Source organism: Neopelma chrysocephalum, unplaced genomic scaffold, assembly GCF_003984885.1.
Source record: "Neopelma chrysocephalum unplaced genomic scaffold, ASM398488v2 Primary Assembly neopelma1_59, whole genome shotgun sequence".
NCBI classification, from domain to species: Eukaryota; Metazoa; Chordata; class Aves; order Passeriformes; family Pipridae; genus Neopelma; species Neopelma chrysocephalum.
The window spans coordinates 583789-601039 of record NW_020897714.1 but is presented as its reverse complement, the minus strand read 5'-3'; the positions used below and the strand labels follow the sequence as shown (position 1 = coordinate 601039).

General features: G+C 38.5%; 1 protein-coding gene and 1 long non-coding RNA gene across 3 annotated transcripts in view; both read right to left on the bottom strand.

Annotated features, from left to right (window-relative positions):
* The window catches only part of HMGA2 (high mobility group AT-hook 2), a 113260-nt gene that overhangs the window by 84959 nt on the left and 11050 nt on the right, over positions 1-17251 (bottom strand). For both annotated transcript variants that reach the window (XM_027680585.1, XM_027680583.1), the window contains one exon: positions 16093-16143. In XM_027680585.1, coding sequence (XP_027536386.1) covers positions 16093-16143 — 51 coding nt within the window. The remainder of the gene's footprint in view (positions 1-16092; positions 16144-17251) is intronic.
* LOC113966205 lies at positions 5376-12690 on the bottom strand. The gene is made up of 3 exons (XR_003533740.1): positions 12680-12690; positions 6465-6468; positions 5376-5476 (listed from the first exon to the last, which is right to left on the bottom strand). It is a non-coding gene; the product is annotated as an uncharacterized LOC113966205 (long non-coding RNA).

The following is a 17251-nucleotide window of genomic DNA, read 5'->3' as shown; positions in this document are numbered from 1 at the left end:
CATAAAAACCTAATGGAAAAGCCTTATGCCTGATGTATCTCCAACAGATTAACTAAGAATTTGTGCAAAAACTGTGCCTTATTATCAACTTACTCACCTTTCAGTCATTAAAATATTTGAGATACAAACAGGCTCAAGTACATTGACAGCTATAGCATAAAAATATTGAAATTTTGTTTTGGAAGGTGCCTAGAGCTTATCTTGTCAAACATTCTAATCAAAGCTGAGCAGACTTCTAAATCAAAAGTTAGATCAGGTTGGCCTGGGCTTTCTCCAGTTGATGTCTGGAAATCTCCAAGAAGGAAGATTCCTCAGCCTCTCTGCAGACCATGGCCCCTGCTCACCTCCTTCTATGGTGGATTTTTTAGCTTGCTCCACAGGAATTTCCCTTGCTGAAATTGTGACCATTGCCCCTTGTTCTCTTAAACCATGACATAACTGGGGAAATGACATGGACTCAGGAGACTGTGCAAGTGAGGGAGAACCAAGTTCTGTTTCTGGTAGGAATTTGGCTTGTGCACAAATGACACTCTCCATTCACTTGCATCCCCAAAAGCCTCCCCTCCCCATGGCCTGTACATAATCTCTGCCTCCTACCAGGCTTAGAATAGGGAATTCTGATATTTTCTGAATAAGGGTGAGTAACTTGCACATAAGGTACAACATGTAACTGTCATCCCATCTTTCCATGTGTCTTACAAATAATTCTTTGTCAAAGTTTTGACAAGCATAATGTATTGATATTCTATTTATACTGCAAATCATTAATTTTAAGAGGTAACAAGCACTCTGCATATACAGTTGGTGAGGTAATTCTTTTGTAAAAACATAAAAGTTACAGTAATACTTAACCTTGGAAAATAGGTGCTAAAATGTTCTTTAAGAGATATTTGCATCTTCTTATGGAAATGAATGCTTTAGTCACACAAGTAATAACCACCAATCTGAAACAAGGAGACACCTTGTGCTTGCAAGCTATGCAGTGCTCATGAAAGCTTTGCAACCTCCTTAACGGAAGACAGTTTTTGCTTTCATTAAATACATACATATTATAACCCCAGTAAAAACAACCCAAAAGACATCAAACAACAGAAAAAAATACATCAAAATAACATTAAAGATCTAAAATAAATCCACAAAAGCCAGAAAATTCAGAGATAAAGAAAGACTTTTGGACAATGGAACACTTTGCAATGTATTAAACCAGAGCACAAATTCATTTCTTCTCTATGCTTGCCATCAAGTCATTCCAGATGCAGGGGCTAAGTTCCTCTGCGGGGTAACTCAAGTGCCTTCAGCAGTATACACCAAGAATCAGTTTGGCCCTACAGAACCATACTTTCTCTACTTCTGATAATTGCCATTGATTTGTGTTTAAACAGTAACTTCCCATTTACAGCTCATTTTTGCATTGTTCGGAGACTGCTATAAAACTGTATTTGTGAGATTGCAATACTTTCCATGATTACAGACTATGATGTCAGCTGTGGGGTTATGACTTCATTGACAGACCAACTAGAAGGAGAACCTCTGTGAGAAGGAGAAAATTCACACTCAAATGCAAATATATCTGAGATTAGCGAAGACAACACTGCATCTCACTGGGCGCAGACATTTCCATCTACATAAATAATATTCTCTACTTTTCACTCAAGTCAAGTATGAAAATGTCCCTTAAAAATTTCTGTTTCATTCATAAGTCATTCATGGTGCTGATGTGCTGCCACCCAAACTCAAGCTTGATGTCAGCAGCAGTTTAAATCATACACTGTGGTTCCAACTCTTTGCTGCACTCTCTGGAAGTGCAAAATCAGACATACAGCTTAAGACAGGATATGAAGGGAATGAAGTGCCTTTGAACTGCCTTCAAATTTCCCAAATTACCCTCATTCTCAAGGTAACATGGCTTTTGTGTCTGGGGTCTGTCTATTCCCTTCCGATAAGGTAAGATAACTATAATGAACTAGTTACAAGGAGATTGCCAGGTATCTGGCTAAGCAACAGGATTGAAAAAAAGGAGCATAACCTCTTGAGCTGTATCTTTCCACATCTAACCCAGGTACATAAGACAACTACCCTGAGCCTTGAGATACACAGAATAACTGCTGTAAACAAAAGAGCTTTACTCATCACTTTTTTTCTGAAAGAAGAAAAATTATTTATTCTTTCAGTTTCCTAAACTGCAAGAGGCAGAGGGGCTATGACTGACCCCACACGGGCAAGCAAAATAAGAGGTGGATAATTTAGGCACTCACCCTACACTGAAAACTCCTAATACCACCATATGGGACACAACTGAGCTGACAGCTGGTGAGATCAGATTCAGTCCAAGAACCTAGGAGTGAATATTTCCCACTGCTCCAAGTCTTACAGAGTCTTAGGCTCTTTATTCATTCTTTTTGCCTGTCTTCTACTCTTTACTGTAAGACTTTCTCAAATGTTACCTGAAATTTCTCATATTCTCATTTTTGTCTTGGACTAGATGTTTATTTTGCTAGATAGCTCCCAAATAAATCCAGTCAGACTCCTTTTTTAATTAAATAAATGCCCTTTTCATTTTTTCAACTGCCTTATCATGTTCAAATTATTCAAAACGAGAACTTTTTCAAAGTTTCTATCCATGACATTTATGTAGCCCTGAATAAGGAGAGCAGGTAAGATAAGTATTCCAACATTGACCCAGAGAAGACAAACAGAGAACGGAAGCAGCTATGTTCACCCCTGCTTCTATACTTGTGAAAAGTGTCTGGAATGCTCAGACCACAAAAGTGCAAAGAAAGGAAGGAATTCCTCCCCCCCCCTTTTTTTTTTTGTTTTAAGGTCACTAAAAACTTTTCTGATAACTAACAAGCCAACAAAAATCAGGAAGATAAATAAATCACCAGAGTTCTGCCTCCCAGTTATGATTACGCTCAAGATAATGGCTTTTGGGGATGTGAAGGAAGGTGTGCAGAGCTTTGAAATGCACAAAGCTTGTTCTGGGACGTTACTTAATTACTATTCGAAATTTTAATCATGCAAAGAAAACCACAATGATTTATAATTATGCAAAAAGATCATGATGACTCTAACTTCTCCCTTATATACCTTTCTTAGTGATTTGGCACAACGGAATTATCAACCTCTTTCTTGGAAACCAGTGGTTTCTGGTTTGCCTACAGAGGTTCTGAGACCTTCTACTTCCTGAAATGAGCAATGAAAGATATAAAGTAGCTTTCTGCTTGGAGCAAAATTATTATTAAGGATATAACTTTGAAACGTTTCTGTGCTCATGTGTGACCTTCAGTTATAATGTAATTTCTCTTTGTTGTTCTCTGTGCAGTGGATATTGTCTTTACCTAAGGAATTTATTCTAGTTGAAACAAAAAGTACAATGTACCAAACCTTCTCCCTCAAGATATACTGTAGATTAAAGGGCAAATTCTTTCCCTTACTCAAAATCATAATCAGTGGCTTTTTGTTAGCATAACTAAGAAAAGGTTTCCAATTTATATATCACCATTTACAAGTCCTTGGAGACAAAAAACCTGACTTCAATCAAGTAAGCTGGAGCCTCGCTATTGGATTCACTTCGATGGAGTCACTCCTTTACACAGATTCACCTTTAAAAGAATTTGTTTCAGTAGTAATACACCATCTGTATATGCCTACCTACGAACACAACTGAGTATATCCTTAATGAAAGTTATACACATGGAAAAAACAAGATAATTCAGGAATTTCCAAAACCCCATCTTTGTGTATCTTTGAAAAATTTGCTGAAGGTTACAGTACAGAGGTGTCCATATCCCACTTTTCAAACAGTCCACAGAAATGATTAAAAAAAAAATCTACTTTTAAGAAGAATTACTGTTTATATGGCATACAAGTTTGCTTTATGAATAAAAAGTTTCAAAAAAAATCTTCTCTCTGTATCTCTGTACAAGTCTACTCCACCTGTTACTCCTGCAGTGACTGCTCAAAACTTACTGACATTAATAACAAATTTATCATAATCACAGATCGATTCAAATATTATTCTTGTTATGTGAGAGTCACCATTAAGTTTCTGTTGAACATGTATAGATCTTCTTCCTCGAACTACCTCGATTTTGTGCAAACATGGCTACTTGCACAATTTATAGAGCATGTAATGAAGCAGCAGACACACTAATGTCATGTGTCACTGGCAGACCATTTGTCTGTCTACCCATCTTGATCACACTTACTTGTAAAGCTTGACAAAACAATTGCTTGAATGGTTATTCCTGACCTGAATGGGAAATTTGCAGAAGTACCTTGAAAACTGCATACACTTCTCTGAATAGCTTATGAATGTTAATGGATGTTAACGAATGAAAGAGCGCATGCCACATCAGAGAAAGCCTTGTTTCCTCTACATTTTTAATACTGTGATCCAAGTACTGTATATACTTTGTCAATTGTGTGAGTTGCTTTTTCCAAGACCTGAACAGACAATTGTATGTGAAAGGAGAGCTCCCAAGCAGATTTCTCAAGGCGTTTAGTATCATTAACAGGAAACAATGCAGCAGGAGCAGCCAGAGCCTGAATGAGTTCTGTGTGAACACTAAGGAAACCCCAAGAACACATTAACACAATGCAACTTTGATAAGATTGTAATAGTGAAGCTCACATACGTGTTTGTATTACATCTTGTAAAAGGCTTCAATTGCTGTCTATTAAGATAATTGATATAACAGTCAAAAAGGATTAGGGTAATAAATTAGGTAAAGATATGATTTCTGTGGTATACAGGAACTACCAGTCTGTTTTTAAGCTCTCAGCAGTTACTCTGAACAGACAGGATGTAAAAATCCTACATTGTGCCAATTCACTGATAATCTTAGAGGCTCCAAAACAGAGACTGCCACTATTGGCCAATCATTTTCAATCAAAACAAACGAATCTCTGCAGACCAGACACCATTCCCCGATACTAATACAGATACACAAGTAGTACATTACATAAAATTTAATTTATCAGCACTATTATTTAAATGATCATAAGTAACACCAAAGTGTAACCCTGCAGTTCCACGGTTCAACAGCTGTCAGGATTGACAGACTAGAATAAAACAAACTGAAAATAGAGAGTTTAAAGAAGTAAAAAGAAAAAGCAGAATAAAGACATACATATTCATTACTAATCTCCTAAAACCGCTATGGAAACAGCACATATACAGATATATAACTGAACTGACAATAAAACCCCCCAAAACTCTACAATACTTGCAATAATAACAGAGAGTACAATTTGAAACGGTAAAAGAAGGAATTAAAATCACATGCAAATAGACTGCAGCAAGCTGTTGCCAGCAAAATTCTAGCATCCATGCTATAAAACACACAAATAACTGTCGTGGGGTACCTGTCGTGAGGTCTTGGTCCGAGGGGAAAAGAAGGACACACAAGACACACGAGGATGGTGAGACAAGAGATGTCTGCCTGCTCAGCGTGGCAGGCAGCCTTTTATTGAGCTAACTAACTTCACACACAACACAAACATATTCCTACAACATCCAGGAATCCAGCACCTGCACATTATCAAACCGTCTTAACCTTGTACTCCCTGCAACCCAAGGCCGTGTCCATGGAAACCATCTAACCAGCTCCACTGCTCCCACGGAACACGGCCTAACTTTTGCACTACCTCAAACTCTAATTGTGGGGCTTCCCCCCACAAATAACATCTTATGTTTGTGGAGATTTCACTAGCACGAGCTTTGATCCATCTATTCCCCGTAACTGTCTATCCCTGGAAGTTTCTCAGTTGCCTAGTATTTTCTTACTTAACCTTTAAGCCCTCTGCAGACTGAAGTTTAATTAGCTGAACATGCTCAAAAGTATTAGTCTCAGGTAGAAAGCTTTACCTTCTCACTAAAATGTAATTGCATTTCAAGTTTCAATTGACAGCCACCCAAAATCTAGCTCCATCCCTGGAGAAACCTTCAGAGCTACATAAGGACAGGACAGAGCACAGCACCGTTCATAGCGCTCATGTGCAACCTGGCCATAAGCATCTCTGAGCAAGACTGCTCGCAGGGGGTATGTCTATTAGTAAACATGACGAAGATTTAAATCCACACCTCCTATACAAGTGTCCTAATCATAAACTCCTGAGTCTTCCTGGATGAGAAGCATTCTCCAGCCCTTCTCTTGAAGCTGAAATGCAATGCAGAGAAGCAGCTCCAAAACAAAAACAAGAAAAAAAGTGGTATCTTTTGAGCACTAGTTAAGGTCAGTTTTCAAATTGAGACAGAAGTGAGTTCCAGGCCATCTTCTCCAATGTCTGCATTTTAAATCACACAAAAAGCTGCCCTGGAGATGTCATCTCAGATTTTTACATGGACAGGTTTCCTCTTGTTTTCTTTGTCTCCCACGTGGTTCCACTACTTTTAACTCCATTGTTGACTAGAAGCCCTGGGTCTAAAGAGTTGTCACCCAGACCAGCTCATGGCACATCACTTCTCTCGGCACACAGGTTCAGCCCCAGTTGAGTAGTATCTATGGTCTCTCAGTGCTTCAGTTATTATGCTATTATACTAAAGATGGACTTACAGTCCTCCTCACAAATTGTCCATCCTTATGATAGGGCTAAGCAAATTGGTCCTGAGTAGTACGAAGGGAAGTGACACACTTCTGTTTCCCCATACACTGAGTGGAGGGGTGGATGCATTAATTCCACGTAAACTCAGTGGACCACCTGGTAGAGAGGAGGAAGCACATAATCTAAGGGAATGGATCCTTCTCTGCAGTCCTTCTAAGGCACCTATGTCAAGCACTGATTGTATAAAAACTAAGTAAGAATGGGGTTTGTCCCATAGATTATATCATGCATTCCCTTCCATGACAGGCTCCTAAAATCCCGGTGAGGCAGGCTGTAACTTGGGTGTAATGGATTTCCCACAATGTCAGGCTATGAAAGAAAAGGGATGAAATCCAGAGATGTGTGTGTTTGGGAAAAAAACCCACCTTCTCCTCCTGTCAGCACAGGTTGGTCAGTGGCTGCCCTTGTGGGGCAGCAAGATTTCCTTTTTAAAATGAAATCACCACAGCATCAAAACAACCGAGAAGAAGTCTTCCTGCCTTACTGTATTACGAAGAAGGAAATCATATCCCACCAACAGCCTCCAGTAACAGCAAGGCTGATTAGCATCTTCTGTGCAACCAGAACCATTCTGAACAATAAGCAATAAAAGAATGCAAAACAAACAGTGACATCAGCATTATCAGCCTCTACTCCACAATTACTTGCTTCTCAACATAGGCTTTGTCATTCAGCCTGTCATCTTCCCAGGCCGCCCTGGTTTTAGTTGCGGGCTTCCCCCAAGACCGAAAATATCTGGATTCTCTTGGATCTGAAAAGATCTTGTCACTACTGCAGCTTTAAACCATTAAACTGCATATCCCAATCTGACTATTTAAGCAATGCAGCTTATGAAGTCACAATTTTCAAATATTAGGGTCTTGTCCCTCTATTTTATTTTGGTTTTCTTTTGCAGTCTGATGAATATCTCACATAGGCCTTGAGACAGAAGAACAGGTATACTTGCAAATGCTATTGTAAACTATGCTTCATTTGTATTTTAAACTGGAACTAGCAGAAAAGAAATTCAAATCAGCACAGCCAAAAAAAAAGTTTTTTTTCCTCACTCAATGTTGCGTGCTATAGAATTAGAAGACAACTCCTTATGAGGATATTTTGCAGCTATTTACTGAAAGAAGCCCACTTTCTTGTTGAGAATCTAGCCTCATACCTAAAATGTAATACTGAACTGTAATTTGAAGTGAGGCTTAGTCCTAGGATTTAAGGAAGAAGAAATAACAATACTTGCACTTAAAGCATATAATTACTTCCATTCAAACACCTGAAAGTACTCTCCAAATATTAATTATCACAGTACTAGCCTCCCCCCAACCCTTCTAAGAGAGGATCAACTGTGCATTCCTCTGGTATCCACATCACCTGTTTGGGTCTGTAAAGAATGCAGAATGAAGCCAAAAGTATTACCCCTCTAATTATTATGGTAAGTCTTAATCGATGGGAGTAAATTCACCCACACAGGGACAAAAATGTGATATTTTCCTGTAAGCTACTGCACTACAGGGGCCTGCAGTATAACACAGAATTAAATTAAATGGTATTAAATAAGATGCACAATTTGTCAGAAATTATAAGGAAACCTAGTAGTCTTGACTCTGAATCTTCTGTCCTGGATTACATGTTAAATCACAGGTTTTCATTCCCTCTGCAGCACTACCTTTTAAGAGGACAGGGAACAGAAATACCATCTCTGGATGAGGTGACTTGGAATGGCCCTGTCCCGTAACTTTAGCTCAGGTCAGCTAATGCTGAATAGAAAAGTAACCATATTTAAAATATTCAAGGAACCAAGCACCTTGGTTTTGTGACTGCGTTTGTCATTTAATCAATTGGTATTGGACTTCTGTGTAATCAAGGTACTAAGAAGAGAGAATACCATCGATATGCATCAAATACCTTTCAGGCTTATATTTGGGATTGGTTCAAAACCCTCATGGTCCTAAATCTCTTCATTCTATCCTGTATACAGAATCATACAATCACAGAATTGTTTAGGTTGGAAAAGACCTCTAAGATCATCAAGTCCAACCATTAATCCAGCACTGCCAAGTCAACCACTAAACCATGTCCTTAAAGCATCACAGCTACACATCTTTCAAATATCTCCAGGGAGGATTTTAAATAGCTTACTCCTACCCCTCATTGCCCACCAGCTGGACTTATGCTAGAGATACCAAAATACTCACACCTGAGTTTACAGAAACAGGTAAAAAAATCATATATGGGTTTAAGATACAGGATTGAAAAGTGTGTTTCCCTCCCTCCCTCATCCAACCTGTTCTCAAGCAAGCTTTACTGGAGGAGGATGGCCTCGAGCTGAAGGCACAGGGCAGGCTGCCAGGAAATCTGAGTTCTATTCCTGGCTCTCCCAGAGATTTCCTTGGGCAAGGCAATTAACCTTGTGGAGTACACTTTCAATGGAGGTGGGGCTCAGCTTCTCTTTTTGCATTCATAGCGTTTTCAATGGTGCAAATGGAATTGTAGGAGCAAGAATGAGTGCCTGTACTTTTCACAACCTGGTATGTTTTCTCTGTCAGGTATTCAGATGCACAATTGCCAATAACTGCTACTGAAAAAAGCCCTAAGAATTCAAAAATCGCAGGTGCAAAAAAGCCTCCTGATGTTGCTGTGAACAGCCTCAGTGCTCAGTTTCCTCCTATGTAAAATGGGCAATGATGCTTATGAAGTCAAAGTATATAGCCAAACAGAAAACTAATTTCTAGAGTCCTTGAACATCTGTTATCTGAGATCATAAAAAGGAAATAGCTCAGAATTTCAGTTTGCCTTTCACTAGAGATGCTCTAATGTTACTTTCTGCATTTTTTGCCTGTTAAAATTTCCTCTCTGGACCTCAAACAGAATAAAATATTTTCCTTTAAGGAGTCTGAAATGTCAGCTGAAGTAAAAATATTTTTTACTTAAACTGGTATCTTTTAATATACGTTAACCGAAGTGGAAGTGAACTAGAGAATGAGTGAAATATCCTTTTGGTAGTATACATGCGTTTTATAAAATAAATATCATGGCTAAATTTTCTGTTGTAGTCTCCTTCAAATAAATGGTGCCACATCTATTTATACCAACAAGGAACAGGACTCTGAAATTCCAAGGAAGGACACTATTTCTTTAGACAAGCTTCTAAAGAAATGAAGACACATACCTCTCTGAACACTGGTGAGACAGAACATATTTTTAGTGACTTTTTTAATGCATTTGGTGCAAGCATGTAAGATGTTTTTTTTTCCTTTCCTAGAATGGTGAATAGAAAAAAAACCACAAAAGCAAACAAAAAAATGGCAAAAAAAAAGAGCATCTGTTAGTCATAGGAGAAAAGTTCAACAACCAATGCTTTTGTCAAAATTTTCAGGTTTTGAGAGATGATTTTTTTTACAGATCATCTCAACTGGAAAGTAAATTTATAGGTATAAAGCTTTTAAGGCTTTCAATTCATGTCCTTCATCCACTTCTTAAGTTTAGGAATTTTAAAGGAGAGAGGTCAATAGTCTGTTTTTCATAATTATAAAAGCCCCTTCAGGCTCTTTAGACAACTGAAACAACAAACCCTCTCAGGTGATTTTCTTGCCCACACAGATGTAAAACATGTTCAAGAAAGAAGGTATTTTATATTACCAAGTTACAAAATAGTATCTATGACCTTCACAAAGGAGCTAAGACAGTTTAGAAGATTAAATTAACAGCAACATATGCAAATTTTTAAGACATGCTTCACACGAAGCAGTAACACCTCTCATATTGTGGTCAAAATTTGTAAAGACTCAAAGTAACTCAAAGTGACGTTATTCTTCCTCGTACAACTAACTTAACTTCTATTTGTACTATCTTCTATAATTACAATTGTAATTTCTACAATTACATAAATAGTAACTTTTTCATTCAGCATCCAATACACGTGACTTCAGTTTTACCTCAGTCATGGTTTGTTCCAAATTGACCAGGTAGTAACTAATTTAAACATTTTATTTTCTAGGTTGTCTTCCATAATGTCAAAAGATTGCTATCTCCAGATGAGAATTCACTACAACTATAACAAAGCCTTCTTTAGGGCAGCATGAACTATCATCTCAGAACATCCTTCTCCCTCTCTACCACCCAGTGAAGAAGCACCTCCTAGACCATGACTTCATATAAGACAAAAATGACTGCACTGCATGAGAAATAAGAAAAATTAGTTAAATGGCTTTACATCACAGAGTATGTCACTACAGACATAAACTTGACTTAGAAAGTTGACTTTGGTATGCAAAGGCTCAATATGGCCAAGAAATATCGTCAAAACATTGATCAGTTCTCTGAGGCAACAGGATTCTCTTGATATGTATTTCTTCAAAATTCAGAAATTTTCAAAATCTTACAAGTTAATGAGTATTAGGAGTCCTTGCCCTGACACAGGCCTTTTGGAACTGCTGGCATAGAAACATCTTGCCAATTCCATGTTTAAGGTTTGATATCTCATCTATGTCAAAATTGCACTGGGAAATAACCTGAAGAAAAATTTATTATAAAAAAAGCATTTTTGTAATGATTTTTTAAATGTGGTTTGGCACTGCTTAAACTGACTTTCTGTATAAAGTGAAATTCTGCCCTCATTGAAAAAGAAAGCTTCAAAAATTACTATAATCATAGAATGATTTGGGTTGGAAGAGACATGGAAGATCATCTAGTTCCAACACCCCTGCCATGGTCATGGACACCCTTGACCAGACTAGGTTGCTCAGAGCCCTATCCAACTCGGCCTTGAACACTCCCAGGGATGGGGCATCCACAGCTTCTCTGAGCAACCTGTTCCAGTGTCTCACAACCCCCACAGTAAAGGATTTCTTCCCAATACCTAACACCCTCTTCCAGTTGAAAGGCATTCCCCCTTGTCCTATTGCTACAGGCCCTTGCAAAAAGTCTGTCTCTGGCTCTTTTGTAGCCCCCTTTAGGTACTGAAGGCTGCTCTAAGCTCTGCTCAAAGGCTTCTCTTCTGTAGGCTCTCAGCTTGTCTAGATGATTGTGACTGGATCAGATTAAGCCTCTGCTTAAGAAAATTAAGTTAATTTCTGATTATCTTTTATCTTCTACCAACCTGAAATGTGCTATATATACTATCTACCAGAAAACAAAATTATTGAAAGAGAGAGAAGTTGTCTGATCAAGTCACAGTTGTTACTTAGGCATCAGTGAAGCGATGCACAAGTGGATACTACACACACATACTGCATATCACTGGTCAAGAAAGTCACTATCTTCTGCTGTCAAAATTATGCAGATCCTATATCTTCATCTATCCATCCTTTAAAACAGCTACATGGCATGGCATCAGCCATCTCTCCTTCTCACCAAAGTCCTGCTCAAGGCTATAAAAACTCTGGACTGTTCCTTGGAGGTTTGGAGCAATTGTGCTATGCCATGCAGAGAGCCTGTGGCTCAGTTTAAACAATGTGGAAATGCCCAAAAATTCTACCTAAAGACATAACTCCAACACTGTAAATTAAAAACAAATACTCTTTTAAGCATCAACTTCAGAACTAGGTTTCAGGTTTCTCCATTAAACTGATGCCTGAGAACACTAGAAGCCTATGAGATTTCCAGAGCTTTTAGATGCAGTTCTTTGGAACAAACAGCAAAGTAATCGATTACTTAGTCTCCCGATCTACTCATAAACTTTCAGCCCCTTGCTTTCAGTGAAATTATAGGCATACACAAATTAAATAAATAAAATAAAAAAACTTTGATGGCTCTTTACAAAGGGTTATGTGAACCCATGAGCAAAACTGTTGCTGATTTCACGAGCAGCAGCATCAGACCTCAGTAGCAAACACCTGGCAGTGATGAAGTCAATGACAAACCCTTCACTGACTTTTGGGAATGTGAATCTCCATGGCTATGAATTTGACTTTATGCCTGTGCTACATAAAATAATTCTGCTAATAAAAACCAGATTGCTTCATAGCCTTTTTCAACCATCAAAGGCTATAGTCTACAATATGGACCACAGGAGATAAAAAGGCTGGTGCTGAGGACCTAAAGTTCCACACTGTGCACCTTTCAAGAGGTTTTTATTTCACTCTACCCTAGTTCTACGGGTTGAATGTCTACCAGACTGCATTTCTGCAGCACATCTTCCAATTTTGTTTCATTTGAAAGTAGTCCGGCCAACAAGCTCTGGGACTGCTACACAATGCATACAGTAAGTGGGGAAAATTAGGAGATGAATTTCCAAAGCACACTCATGACTTGACCTAACGCAATAATGCAGATACATCCAAAGAGCCCAGAACATATTAGTGCAACAAAACGTCTAAAATTAAGGAGTACCAAGGTCCCCATGAAGAGGGTTAATAGATAATAGGACTCAGCCTTCAGTGCATTTCACGTGTGCAGCAACCTACAGTGAAGATCAGTTTTAAAGCAGCAGGCACTGTGTTTCTTCCAAATAGGTTCATTTCCCACGTACGTGACCTTGTTATCTTCAGGACTTTTATTCAATTAGCTCTCCACATTTAGAAGGCTTTTCTATGTAGCTGAATATTTTATTTTCAGAAGATTTTGTTGATCTTTACTATCTTTTCTATTGTCTTCTTTCCTTTGACAACTTTGCAAAGTACACATTATTGCATTAAAAAGATCATCTGATGTCTCATATGCTTGCGATAAATTGGGATCCTTGCCCTCTTCACTTGGGCTCTCCCTCCCCCTTCTCAGTTTTATACTAGTCAAAAAAGATTCACTTCTCTTCTAAAAAATAATACATAAATAAATATACTGTGAGTCACAAACATTAAATACTTAATTTGAACCAGCAGAAAGACCAGCTACTGAAATTCTACAGTGGTCTGTTAGCTCATATGTCTCTGCATGTGCATATTGAAGGAAACAGCAGAAATAATACTTTACAATTTGATGAACAACATGTGACACAGAACCTCTAGACTCTCAAAAAAAGGGTTACAAACTTAGGAAAATACCTGCCACGTAAAATTCTGCCCTCTCCAATAAAAAAAAAAACAAACCACCTACATACTCCTTACTTTCGCTAATACTGAACTGTCATCATTGAGGCTTGATACACAAATAAATTGGATTAAGAAGAATATAATCATTAATTCAACTGAAGTATGGGTGATAAAAAGTGACATTTTCAGAGTACATGTTGGGTGTCTAAACAGAAAGGATGATTCTGTACCATCTGCTTTTGGGCAGAATCGTCCTCTGATTTCAAATATAAACTTTGCTTATAGCTGGCACCATGGTGGCTTATAATAATTTAACCACATTTCTTTTTGGAGGAAAATATAACATCACTCTTCATTTTGTCATGCACAGAGAAGGAACCCATGAACTGAACTTATACTGGAAAGAGAGAATAAAGAGAAGAGGGAGAAAGCATATTTGATTATCATGGTCTGTAGAATTATCTCAATGCAAGCTGCAGATAGGAGCATTGTCTCCGAAAATCACAAGAAGCAATCATATAGTTGGAATAAGAAAATAAAAAGACTACACTTTCAACAGGCACAACAGCAAAGTAATACCGAGTTTTAAAATACACATTAGTTTCAAAAAAATGAACAAAATTGTTGTAGGTATTGGTCTCACAGTAAAGTAATGCACACATCTACTAGATAACTAGTAATTCCCATTTCTGCAAATCAGATTCCTAACCTGACAAACAGCCCATTCCATACTGAATGCTCCACTGACACTGCCCATTCTTTCTTCCCCATGAAGATACAAACATAAAAGGGAAACATTCTAGCCTACAAGATGCTACAAGCGCTATATTTAGCCCTTTTCACTGAAAACTCACCTTAGTTTCTGACTATGAGTGCTTGGAAGAGAAAAATCTTTTTAACACTTTAGACTGCTGCCTTTTCCCTCTTCCCCAAACCATTTAACCATTCCTATTCACCTGTCACACATTCCTAATTCAGTGGGGATGGCCTGCCTGTTATAAATTATTTACTCTTATAGACCAGAGTCTGTTTTCCCTGGGATTGCACCCAAGGTGAAGATCAAGCAAGCAACACTCAGCATCCACATGTGCAAGGTTTGAGCCAGACAGGAGGAAGCGGACAGGAACTGATCCCTGTTTTACTGCACTTGGCATTTGCCTTCTGCAAGCTGCTTACGAGAGGATCACCAGCACAGGTATGTTTCGATACACCATCATTTTTTCTAATGCCAGTGAGCTTCTTCATATACCTGAAAACTGCCTGACTTGAAAACTACAGGTATAAGCAACTCATTTAGTATGCAGTGGTCTGTTTTCTCCAAAGAAATATCCTGGGGTACGTTATCATTGGACAACACTAGGTCTTAAAGTGACTGTTAAAGCCAACTTTCCTGTGTTCAGCTGCTGATACTATTGAGAACCTCAGCTGTAGTTTTCAGTACCTTCTGGTGTCGTTTGAGCTTTTCCAAGCATATACTTTTACAGCTCTGTAAAAGCTATGCAAAAGGACTGAACAAAATGAGGGGGAAATGACAGGACTGCAGAGAGGAAAGAGAATGCAGAGTGAAATAAGGGATTAAAATTGAGAGGGTGGGAGTGGATTTGAAAAAGAAGTTTAAAAAAGAATGTTGACCAGCTAAAGGGAAAGGGGACTGGAAAAAGGAAATCAGAAATGTTAACTTGTGATGGAGCACACAGCCATACCTTTGTATCTTCTAATACCCAATCATGTTTTCCAAGTGACATCCCAATCACTTTTCTTATGAAAGCCCATGCATAAGTAAAAGACGTGGAGATGAGAGCTGCGCTAAGCAGACTCTCATTAGCTGTAAACATCAGTGAAAACACAGAATTTCAAGTTTCCAAGACAGAAATATTTCCACGGTCAAAGAATAAAAACACATGTCTCTGATAGACACATCTACAGACTAAATGGGGCCAGGGAAAGTGGAAACTTTTAATGAAATGTATTACCAGTCACTACAAATATATGAGGCATGAAAACAGCTCTGAATGGAAAAAATAAATTCTAAGTGCAAGTATCCTGTTGTTCATCTGTACTCGTTCTTGCTGGATTTAAGGAAAATATGCATGTTTCCAGGCAAGGTAGGACAAAGATATTTTGGGTTTAAACATTATCTTGTGCACACTACATCTGAATCTTATCACCTTCTGATGTCTGATAGTGCTCCTTTAACCTTTGTTACTCAATTACTGAACAAGTTATCTCATTGTTACTCTCTTTTGAAGGAAGAGTTGTGCCTCTTTTCATGCTGATAAGAGACACATAAACATTCACTCCCAGCAAACATTTAATTGTAAAGTGTCTTGAGCAAACTACTAGAGTCTAAAGGTAGGAAGTTGTGGTTAACTTCTCTGCTATCTTAACCCTTTAGTCAATCCACCAGAACAGACACAGAAGATGGATGCTCTTTTTTTACAAATGAAACAGAAATTATTGTTCTCTAAAAGAATGGACTTAATAACATGGTTTATAATACAGCAAATAAATCTGGAAGTGAAATACTTACCCATTTTCTGGGTCGGCCTCTGGGTCGCTTTTCACCAGCGGCTTCTGCTCCCTGTAAAGGGAAAAGAAACACAGCATATTTTATACCTCAGCATTACTTAACAGCCTTGGTAACTAGGAATTCCTTTCCTGTAACATTAGCTACAATTATATCTCTTGGGTGGCACCAGGTCTCCTGCCTAATCTATGTGTTTTCTGGTAGAATGTGATTATGTTGGTTTTTCTGACATTTCTTAGCCAGTGTGACCAGGTGATGCCTCACCAGCGCCCAAGGGTTCCTTCCCCCAGCCCTAATCCACACCGTGTGGAAGGGCATGGAGGAGTGTGGCCACACACACACAGCTGCTCAGTGCCCACAGTAGAGCCTGGGGTGCCTGGGCCTAGGCCAGCCATGGAATGTGCAGGCTGAGGATGGGGACGCAGGGCAGTCTGGAAACCTGAGAAACTCCAGAAACATCAAATCTAATCTTTCACAGGCTATCCAAAAGTACTTGAAGTTACTAAATTAAAAATACTGCCTGTTTCAAGCCTGGTCAAAGCAGTTTATAGCAGCTATAATTCCTTTTTTAGTCTCATTATGTTCACGCATGAAATGGATTAGGACAGAATATCACCATGAACATGTCTGTGTTATTAGTGGGGAATAACTTCTCTACTTTTCACTTGAAGTTTTCCAGGTAAAAGCACATCCTTAAGCTGTAAGTAAAACTTTTACCGTCCAAAACACATCTTTCCTTTCCAGGTTTAAGGAAACGGCATGCAAGGGGCCCTAAAAGTGACAGCTGTATTTATGGAAGCCCAGCGCTTGTTCCTAGAGCTCAGCGTAAAGAAAAAAGTCCTCTTACAGTCTCTTCCATTAATTTACTGTCTGGCATTGAGAATAGTACTACTAATACTAGTACTTATGCACTACACTAAAATGCATACAGAGTTTAAAATGAAAAATTCAGGTTATTTTCTCTGGATAAGCAATGCCCATCCATGCACTCCACCAGGTAAATAATCCTGTTCCACTGAGAGTGATGAGGATTTTGCCACTACCTTTAGTCAGGGCAGAATTTGCCACGTACGAAGTCCTCAAGAATGAAGACTTCTAGTACACGTGAATTGCTTTTCTTTTTCTCCAGTTAACTGTATGTGTATTTGATTTGCCCTTAGAA